The 10965-nt window shown below is 38.9% G+C and overlaps 1 protein-coding gene across 1 annotated transcript; it reads left to right on the top strand.

Annotated features, from left to right (window-relative positions):
- The first annotated feature begins 2514 nt into the window (after window positions 1–2514).
- On the top strand, window positions 2515–10397 carry fbxo9 (F-box protein 9). Its single transcript, XM_008297561.1, has 13 exons — window positions 2515–2671; window positions 4277–4348; window positions 4839–4970; window positions 5079–5136; window positions 5411–5510; window positions 6088–6218; window positions 6315–6429; window positions 6635–6753; window positions 8220–8310; window positions 8394–8489; window positions 8608–8701; window positions 9713–9867; window positions 9955–10397. Exons 1-13 carry the CDS (start codon window positions 2669–2671, stop codon window positions 10061–10063), a joined length of 1275 nt encoding a protein of 424 aa, XP_008295783.1. The 5' UTR covers window positions 2515–2668; the 3' UTR covers window positions 10064–10397.
- Window positions 10398–10965: the final 568 nt, after the last annotated feature.

The raw sequence follows: 10965 nt of genomic DNA, 5'->3' as shown, positions 1-10965 counted from the left end.
ACAGGGGCAAAAGAAGAGGCTATGTATTCCTATAATCTCCTGCAAATTAACAAAGCCATCCATTACCCACAGGTGAACAGATTAGAGATAAGTATAGGTGCATTGGAGCGTAGACTGTCAAGCAGGCACCAATCACTGTGTATTACCTGCATGTTCCAAGTAGCATACAAACACCGATTAACTACTGGTGCTCCAATAACTGAGAGTCCATACATGGAAAGAAAAGACTCCAGTTACATTAAAAGTCACATTTGCTTTTAAAATAACTGAAATATCTGAGTGTTAAAGTTATTAGGTGTCTATAAATCGACTAACTGTTTTGAACACAGTCTATGTTTGGGAGGAGAGGGAGATGCCTGGTTCCCTTGCACCTGGGATGGTTAAACTTGGAGTTACATCCATCCATCCATCCATCCATCCATATACACAACTTAATCTTGCTGGGGCTGGAGCCTATCCCAGCTGACAGGGCGAAGGCAGGAGACACCCTGGACAGGTCACCAGTCTATCACAGGGCTACACTTAGAGACAGACAACCAAGCACACTCACATTCACACCTAGAGACAATTTAAAGTCACCAATTAACATGTTTTTTGACTGTGTGGGAGGAAGCTGGAGAACCTGGAGAGAACCCACGCTGCACGGGGAGAACATGCAAACTCCATGCAGAGAGATCCTGGTGTCCTCACCAGGATGCAAACTGGCGACCTTCTTGCTGTGAGGCAACGATGCTAACCACTGAGCCACCTTGCAGCCCTTGGAATTTCCTTGCTAACCACAAATCTTGCTTTGTACTGCAGACCTCAGGAGTCAGTCATCTGCAGGCCACCAAGCACTGCTTTGTACCTGCACACTTTAATTAGCATACAAACACCCATTCACTGTTGCTGCAAATCATTTAGACAGTCCATATTAGAAAACAATTTATGCCAGATGCCAAAAATGTATTATACAAGCTGCAGTATTAATAATAAAATCATAGTTAAATAAAACTTCAAGTAATAAGCAATTTGCTGATTCCAGCTTGTGATGTATGAGGTGTTTGCTACTTTTCTTCCATTTACATAACTAGAAATCTGCTATATTTTGCTTTTGCTCGCAGATTAGAGCCTTTTTTTTCTAGGGCAAGAGAGGCAACAGACATAGTCTTTGTTTGTCACTGTCTCTCTGAAATGGTGATAAACAACATAAAAATACTTGATTGTTTATTATGAAGTGAATACAATCACTGATGTGAGAGTTCATGTTTCACCTCCAAACTGTTGTAGGTTTAGGTGCTCTCTATCATGTGAAGGGAGCTCCCCCTGCTGGGATACACATAAAATCTGCAATGAACTTCACCTGGTTCTGTTGACTGAGAATTTGCCAGAACAGAGGCTCAACAAGCACAAGACACACAAAACATCAGAGGAGCAAGTAAATAGTCACCTTGTACTGCTGTCCTAGTAATTTAAAAAAAATTAATCAACCACATGAAAGGCTTTGCTTGCCTGCATTCCATTTTTTTATGACATAGTTTGAGGACCATTCGCCTTTGATAAATGTAAATACAACCATAAATACTTTACCTCAGCTTTAGAGCTACAGCCTAAGTTTCTAAGAAACTTCTGGGAACAAGTTAGAAGTTGTACAGAAGCACACAGTAGATAATTACACGTTTGCTGCGTCTCTTTAATGAAGGGTCATTTTAAAACGTCTTCTCAGAGCCTTAGGAATGTTTGCTTGAGAGGAAAAACATTTCTCAGAGTTACAGTCTGAACATACCTGGAACATTCCCAAAATGCTAAATTCTGCAAAAATAACCTTAACAAATATAGCTACTGATACTATGTAATGGATAACTTCCTGGATATATATATATATATATGTGTGTGTGTGTGTGTGTATAATTGCAATTGATTTTAGAGAGAATGGTCATTTTCTCATTTCTTTTCCACAGGGAGAATAAATACATGCTATTTTTATTTTAGTACTGCAGTCGGTACCAAACAAGCGTGTTTGTAGGTCAATGAGTCATTTAATAAAGGCTCGTGACTTATTATTATTTGCAGCTTCTGCAGTTTGGATATTGCACTTGGCCATGTTGTAATAATATTTTGAATAAACAAACAAATAAGCAGAACAGGAACCTTTCCGGAACAACCCAGGAAGCTGTTTGCTGGCCATATAGCAACATTTATTTATTAGTTTAATTGTGAATTTATTATGTATTCATTTCATATTCCATTTGTTGACAAAAAATATATTTTTTAATTACAATAATTTTACCGTCTTTTTTTTTCTCCACTGACTTGCAAAAGGAAAGACCCATAGGTGACTTGCAAAAATGCTCTTCCTCATCCAAAGCTCATTTTCCTGAACATGTGATAATATAGAGGCAGTTTTTCAACGTGCCTTTTCAAGCCCACTCACGGAGCCTCCGGGGCGCAGCAGGGCGCAGCAGGGCGCCTCTCTCCCCCGCCCCGTCCCCCTCCACCTTCACCAGCCTGCCTGCCTGCCTGCTTGCCTTCCTGGGTCACTGACGCTCCGGGCCACCCAGCGAAATGGCTGCGTTCCTGCGAGCTCGTAAATATGTCCGTTGTGTCGTCCGTTTCTCCGACCGTGAACTGTAAACGGTAGAGTCGACCGCCTGTGAAGATAAAAAGAAAACCTAGTGGCCGAGGTGTCATGGTGGGTCCGCGCGTTCTTCTACTTATTCACACACAAACATGTCAGGCAGCTAGCTAGCTAGCTAACGGAGCTAACGTCACCTGCTTACCTGTCGTTCAGCCAGCTCGACGTGTTCCTCCAGCCGCTGACTGCTTGCCAAACCTTGCCTACTTAATATGTGAGCTGATTTTAGCTCCAAGCCCTTGAAATTAGCGATATACATGCATGCGGTTATAACACATTAGTTATGTTTATGGTACGTTGAGGTAACGTTAGCATTACCTAGTGGAAAGCTACTTACAGCTCTACTACTTAATCACCTGAGTATCGAGTTTCTGAATTACAGCATGTTTTTAAATGGAAGTCAAGTTTTATTGTTAGGTGTCTTTTTGATTAGCTGTTTTTATATTCCTGTCACTCATCTTTATTTTATTTCCTACAGTAAGAATTACATGTTTCTGACAGAAGTCTATTTGATGTATATGCAGGCACAGACACACCACAGAAAGTGTGCACACATAACTACACAGTGCAAAAGACAACAAAAACATGGCAGATTATAAAAACAAAATGTGCACTATAAATGTTAATAAGTTAATCTGCAATATTAACAAAATGCATAGTAACATGCTTTAAAACAAGGTTGCAAACAGCAGTTTGGAGTTAAAAATGAAACTTTACAAGTCCAAAGTGGTCTAACACAATGCAGAAATACTGGAAATACCAGAAAAACTACAGTGTGTAAAAACTGCAGTAAAAGTTTGGTGAAGTGGCTGAATCTGTTTTTTTTTTCTTGTAAATTGGGTTCTTCAGAGAAATGTATTCACTGAAGAACAAGATTGTGAATAACAACATGTTTCTAATAAAATCGATCATGTTGTTGGTGATAATCAATGATTTACCCGTTTTGTTTGTTTGTGTTTAACATGGTGCTTCATCAACAGCTTATGCCTGTCATGTAGCTTCTTGTTCTGCTAAGTCTGAAGTTGTCCTTTACTCAATACCATATTTTAAATCAACCTGGCTCTAGATTTGTGTCTATATGTCTGATTGGATTGAAGACAGTATGGATTTATGGCAGCCACACCGACAAGACAAACCACATTAGACAAAACACTTATTTTTCTCTCTTTTTTTTTTTTACAGGTCTATTGGTTGATTTTACAGTGAAGAATACTTTATTAATAGAACCCAAAGTGTGTGTTATTTTTTTAAAGAATTGTCACCCAGATAAGATCATGTAGGAAGAATTACTTCTTAGAGCTCTCAGTTAGACAAATAATCTAACTGTGATCCAAATGATCTCTTAACAAGTTGGCGTTTGCAGTAAGTTTATTTCACACTGGATGATTTATTTGTCTAGCAGTTGACAAGCATATGGAAATAAGAGAAGCGGCAAATCTTGGAAGTTCAGCAAATATTTAGTATTTGGCGCTTGATGAGGGACAATAACAATTAAGTGATTATCAAAATTAATATTAATAAAATGTTCTACAAATTGTTTCACCACCAAACTGCTTAGTTCCCAAAATCAGACCATTTTTTGCTTCTTTGTTTCATTTTTCCTCTTTCTTTGGAAAATAGTAAACAAACCTTTAAGTCATGCTTTATTGATTTCCTTTACAGGCTGAAGAAAATGCAGATATTGGAGGTACGATAGAGGATGAAGATGAAAGTTCAGATGACCCAAACCTTCAGGTGAGAACACCTCCACAGACCTGAAACAATTAATGCTTAGTTTTGTTTGTTTGTTTTTATAAATTATTGACTTAATAATTGCAAGTACACTCACCTCTCAGCTCCACAAGCCTTTGTGCTGTTTTACTGTTGCATTTTTTTGAGTGTGGAAAACAGAAAATGATCCTCTAAGCACTGGTTCTGGGGTTCTGGGGTTCTGGGGTTCTGTACCAAACATAGAAACCAGCAAACTTTACTCATACAATTATAACAACAACCTTTTTACCTAAAAGTGTTCAGACTACACATATTTTTGCATGATAAGAATTTCACTGGGTCAGATTAGCCAATAACATCTTGCTGCTTGCACTGAGACTATATTGTGTGATCTGGACCTTACACAAGTGTGATCTTTCATTATGTTATGGTTATGGCTATATTTTGGCTTAGGATAAAGACGCGCATACCTTTTGTGGAGACGCACCGTTCAAATTTTTTAATTGTGTTGCAGGTGGAGCTCAGTGCGTTCAGAGCTCAGTGGATGTCTGAACTCAAACCACACTCTGGAGCAAGCGGTACGAGTGAGCGGATGCTGCGAGCCAAAGGTCTAAAGAGGACACAAGACATTGCTCGGGAGGAAAAGGTAAGTTGCATAGAGAGCTCTACAAGTACTGTCCTTATGTGTATTGTATCGTGCTGTCATTGAAATCTGGGTGCTGTTGAAGGACTGACGTGAGTCACCTTCCCTCAGGCTACAGAGCTGTTTTTGAGAGCTGTTCAGGAGGAGCAGAATGGAGCTTTCTACGAGGGTATGTATGCAGAATACATGGTGATCAAAATCACCAAAGGATGAAATATTAAGATTGTTTATGTGGGAACTACGAGAAGTGACAAATGCTACAGTATGTATAACTATCAGTCATCTGAAGTTAAACATGCAAATTATTTTAGCAACAGCTGAGCATGTTTATTTGCCTCACATACAGTTCTGACATTTCTGTATGACAAACTGAAACAGGTCACAGCTTTGTTAGAGAACTTTCATTTCCTTGTTTCTGTTTAATTTGATGATTTTACTTCCAGCTATCAAATTCTACCGCATGGCTATGCAGCTTGTTCCTGACATTGAGTTTAAAATCAACTACAGCCGTCCTCCTGATGCAGACCGAGTTGGAGGAAACTAGTAAGCTGCTTTTTATTTTTGAATGTCCTCTCCTCTCTTGTCAACTAAATCTGAATGTGTAATGTTCTCTGAAATAGTCGTCCCTTAGAACACACATTTTTCGACACAACACAGAAATGATCACAGAGTTTCTCTGGTTTGCAAACATTTAAAAGTTTATCCTGCAGTGTTTTTATTTAAATTGCAGAGATAACTGGTATACAGTGCCTTGCAGAAGTTTTTGTCAACTCATGAAAAGGTTAATTACTCTTTTTTTAAAACATTTTCAAACATTTAGGATATGGAGAATATATGGATAAGAGGACTTTGATTCTCTGCCATTTTAACCTAAAACTAGGAGTAGAGAAACACATCCTCACGTACCGATTCCAAAGCTGAACAGTTGCACCCAGGTTTCAAGGAGGATCACAGACCTGGACTAAAATCTATACTCACTCCTCCACACTGATGGGAAATACATGTTTTTCCAAGATCCTTGTTTACGTCTGTCACGTAAATAATATAGCATGCTGGCTTGTATGAGAGAAAGGAATAGTCTTGTTTTTTTAACTGAACTTGCCATGGTTTATTTCTGTAGCATGGAGGACAGAGATGCTGATGGTGAGATTGAGGATCTACTTGCCTACTTTGAGCAGCAGCTCACTCTGGAGAGCGCCTTTCCAAAGATCTGCAATCATGAGCTTGAAATGACTCAGTTGCACATTTCGGGTAAAAATTGTTAATTTGTTCGACTGTAAATGCATCTCAAATCTTTTGATCATCGGCGTGTATGCTTAATGTGTTTCCTCTTATCTTTAATTGCAGCCTTGCCACGGGAAATCCTGATGTACATATTTCGCTGGGTTGTGTCAAGTGATCTGGACATGCGAGCCCTGGAGCAGCTCTCTTTAGTTTGCCGTGGGTTTTACATTTGTGCAAGGTCAGCTCCACTGTCAAAACAGATTAAATGTGTGACAGCTTGTTTGTTAACTTTTATGTTTTTGCCTCTTGGTATGGCTGATTTGAGATCGTGCAGTTGGGGACTTGAAGTTTTTGCTACACAATAATAATTAACATTCTGTTCTGTGCATATGGTTTCCGTTAACTCAGTCTTCATTCTTTATTCCAATTCTGTTTCTCTCCAGGGATCCTGAGATATGGCGTCTGGCTTGTTTAAGGGTGTGGGGACGGAACTGCACCAAGTTAGGACCGTTCAAATCCTGGAGAGCGATGTTTCTGCAAAGGCCGCGTGTCCGTTTTGATGGTAACTGTCATTTTCAAATTTGCTCCGTCATACTTTATGAGTTTTGCTCTAATATCTTATATTTCCACACCCTATGAGCCCGTAACATTCCCAGAAGTAGTTGTTTGCTAAATCACAAATTTATATCCAGGTGAAATGTATGTGGAGACATACAGTGGTCCCAAATGTCATGTTAGATTTGATTTTCTCGTGGTCAAAATACTCAGTAGGCAGCTGATCTGTTTTGGCGTTCATGATTCCATCAGTAAATACAAGTTCACCTGCAGCACTATAAGAAGAGCAGATGTTGATGCTCCCACCTTTAACTTACCCTTTTTCTGGTCAGGGTTCTTCTCCTGGCTTTCTCCCTCTCAAACTTTTTACCATTGAATCCATGTAGGCTGATTTTGGACACATTCAAAAATAAGACACGTCCCCCAAAAGATGCTGCCTTTCTGTGTGTGTGTTTTTTTGCAACCCGTTTTATTCTTTGAGCTTATGAATATTTTCCACTGTATCAATTCCCCTCTGTTGTCATACTGATTCTGTTTCGATTGGTCTGCCAACTAAGTTTTATGTGGAAACTCTTGATCTTTAAAACAATCTTTGCTGCTGTTTCTCATGGGTTTTTCTTAATATTGCTCACAGTTATGCTGTTCAAGTCCACCATTTCTGAACCCATTGGGAATATCTCCAAATATAAAAGATGAAAGGTTGAGTTTTTTTTTTTTTTTTTTTTAAGTTGAGCAGACAAACAGAGTAGTCTTTGCTTTTGCAAACAGAAAAATGCTAGAGTTTTTCCCCTGAGTTCACTTTGCTGTTTATTCCAGTAGTAAGTTTAGGTTATCACATTAACAATGTGTATCTTCCACTTGTCCAAATACTTTTTTGTTGCCATTTAGACAAGTATGTTCTTGCTCTCTTAAGTAGCAGCCTTGTTTATTTAGTATTTATTTTTGTGTTAAATTGTTTTTTCCATGCAACAAATACCAGTTTATCAAAGTTTCCTGGTCCAAACACATTTGGGAAGACTGTATCTGTTCCAAACATACGACACACTTTTGCCCCTCTGCGGTGTGAGGAGATTGCTGGAGTATTTCAGTCAGCTCCTGCAGAATTTTAAAAAAGTCAGCATGCAAAATGGGATGCCACTGAACTTAGGTTTGGTTTCAATACACAAAAACACCACATGCAGTGGAAAATTGTTGCTCCCAGTAAAATGTCTCTCTTGTAAACAGTAAAGGCTGTTCACAAGACATGTCTTTACTAACACATATTTTATAATATTCTTTGACACATATGGATGTAATATTTTTTGTATTTATTAAATCTCACTGATGCAAGTTTGAGAACTGACTAAATATTTCCATTAAAAAAAAAAAAAAAAACATGTTGGACTGATCTTAATGTTCCTTGTAGAAGTTAATACAAACCAAAGACACTGCCAATGTTCTAGCGAATCAGTTTTCTATTATTCTATTATATAGGCGTCTATATCAGCAAGACATCATACATTCGTCAAGGAGAAGAATCGCTGGATGGATTTTACAGGGCTTGGCACCATGTCGAGTACTACAGGTAAACGAATGATTTCAACTTTTGACTTTTTTGATTGTGAGTTGTTCAAGTATCCCAGCTCAGCGTTGACCCTGTCACTGCAGGTATCTCCGGTTCTTCCCTGATGGCCACGTCATCATGCTGACCACCCCCGAGGAGCCTTTGTGTGTTGTTCCCCGCTTGCGTACCAGGAACACCAGGTACACACTCTCTGTTTGCTTTACGCTCAGCTAGAACAGCCATTACAACATCAAATGTAATTTCACATATTGAGCGCCGGCACTTTTCGCAATTGTTGAAATTAGTTTCATTCCACAGGATGGATTCTGTTCTGCTCGGTCATTTCCGTCTGTCACAGGAGACAGACAATCAAACCAAAGTTTTTGCTGTTGTCTGCAAGAAAAAGGAGGAGGTGAGAAACACACCGTGGGGCATTTGGGGGCTTTGATGAACGGCAATTGTGCATTCTTCAAGTCAGTACAAATACAATTTTGCCCTCTATTTTCTTACAATGGCAATAGACACGTTTTAGGCCACAGCTTGTGGTGAAAGAGAAGAAAAATTTAACTCAAGTGAACAAATCAGATGTAGTTGAAGCACCTCTTTACCCAGTCCCCCCAGGGAAAGAAAGAAAAGTGTCATATATGATTTTTAAAAAAATGCTTACTGCAACCTCTAATATTATAATATTGATATACTAGACAATATGACTTAAAACTGTAGAATTAAATATTAGAATTTCATTATATTGGCTTATTACTGTTATTCTTAGTATTTTGTTTTTCTTTTCATGGCAGACGTTAACTTACAATTCAAGAAAGGAAAGACATATTGTAACTTGAAATGTGCTGCATTATTGCACCTATGTGGGGCTTGCAAAACGTATAATTTACATACTTAGACATTGCCTAACCAAACAATGGTAAATGCATTTTTAAAGCTGGGTGTGGTTAATTGCGCACATTACTTGTCTCGTTTCTGTTACACCACCACACTGTTGCCTTGTGTTACTTTACATTCATTTGGGTTCATGTGAGCTTTCATATAACTGATGAAGTGTGTGAACTTAATGTGTTAATACGCAGGATTGTAATCGTACACTTGGAATACAAATGACAATGACAGTCGAGTGTTTTTCTGAGTAATGTTGGGTGCAATAATCATATAAGAGATGAGGTTGATTTGTTTGTTTACATTTTTTTTTTTTAATGTTAAATCCAACATGCACTGAGAGGAAATCCTGCCTTTAATTCACAACAGTTGTGGGCTAAAATTAAAATATTCATTGTTGTACTATTCCTTGAACCAATAAGGTCATAGCTACATGTTACTGAGTGACAGAAGAGTTCTTATTTGCACTGTGGATTCAAATTTTCCCAGTCAGGGTGTCGCTTGACTTACAAATGCTCTCATTTCTTGACAGAAAGCGACCGAGTTTCAAAGGAATCGGTTCTGCAGGCGGAACCCAGCTCCGGAGGCTGAACACAGCTTCCACGTGGGACTGCATCTGTCCTCTGGAGGGCGTCAGAGTTCCAATAAGCTGGTGTGGATCCACCACTCCTGCCACATCACTTACAAGTAAGACCGCAGGCGTCCCAGTAATGATGGAAAGCAAAAATTGTTTCCCCATTGTTGTTGCAGAATTGACACTGATTATGTTTTTAGGCTGACCGGGGAAACAGTCGTCACGGCGTTTGACCTGGACAGGATGTACGCACCCTTCTTCTTTGCACGTGTGAAAAGTTACACTGCGTTCTCTGAGCAGCCTCTTTAAGCAGCTGTGAGACCTGCACGTAATCCCACAAAAACCCCAGCAGTTCAGTTCAGTTGTCATTTTAACAAAATGCATACGCCTCAGCCAGTTTAATTTGTTCTGCAGCTGGATTCTGGTGTTGCTATATGAGCCCTCATGTTTCCTACACGCGAGCATGTTACGTTTCAGGTTTATCTAATGGAATACTACTTATTTTCTGATTTCAGAAATTACAGTGATGTGCTGAAAGCTAAACTGATTAGCAACCTCTCCCACCAGATCCAAGCAATGAATGTTCATACTGTTTTTGTTTCATGGTGCACTTTCTTCCTCAAATAAACAGTGATGAACAAAATATCAGCCTCGGTGTGGTGACGTGTGACCAGGCAGGTTTTCTTTAATAGATTAGTTTGTTTACTCGTAAACAAAATGATAACTCACAGTAAAATCATAGAAAACCTGTAACACAACCTCAGTGAAAAGACATTGCAGATGTGATTTCAGACTTCTACATCATTTGTCTTGCTGAGGACACACGGGTATAATCCACGTATTACATTTTCTGGGAACTGAGCACGGACAGATCAAACAGGATTTGCAGAGGGAAAAAAATTAATGTGAAAGTTGTATTGGATTAGGCTCAAATCATTTGTGGCTTATTGAATTCACTATAGCTGGGTTTTCAAAACACCCTAAAGAAACAATAGTTTGTTGGAAATCTTTTGGGAAAATGGTAAGTTAATCCTCAGTTTGTTTTTAAACAGCTATTGCTGGATGTGTGTGAGCTCAGTGAAGGAGAGGAAGGAGGAAAACTGCACAGGAATATACAGACAAGATTAGAAAGAGTTCCACTTGACTAAATAGGATCATTTATTTCCAAGTTTTCAATGGATTTAAATGGGGAAACTTGAAAATAAATGGCC

Source organism: Stegastes partitus, unplaced genomic scaffold, assembly GCF_000690725.1.
Source record: "Stegastes partitus isolate 25-593 unplaced genomic scaffold, Stegastes_partitus-1.0.2 Scaffold1229, whole genome shotgun sequence".
Taxonomy (NCBI): Eukaryota; Metazoa; Chordata; class Actinopteri; family Pomacentridae; genus Stegastes; species Stegastes partitus.
This window is presented reverse-complemented; position numbering and strand designations above follow the sequence as displayed.

Bases quoted from the DNA above. Each gene is read 5' to 3' on its own strand.
- fbxo9 (XM_008297561.1), top strand. The intron at 6,430-6,634 runs GTCAGCTCCACT...GTTTCTCTCCAG, and splicing joins GGGTTTTACATTTGTGCAAG to GGATCCTGAGATATGGCGTC. The intron at 8,702-9,712 runs GTGAGAAACACA...ATTTCTTGACAG, and splicing joins TCTGCAAGAAAAAGGAGGAG to AAAGCGACCGAGTTTCAAAG.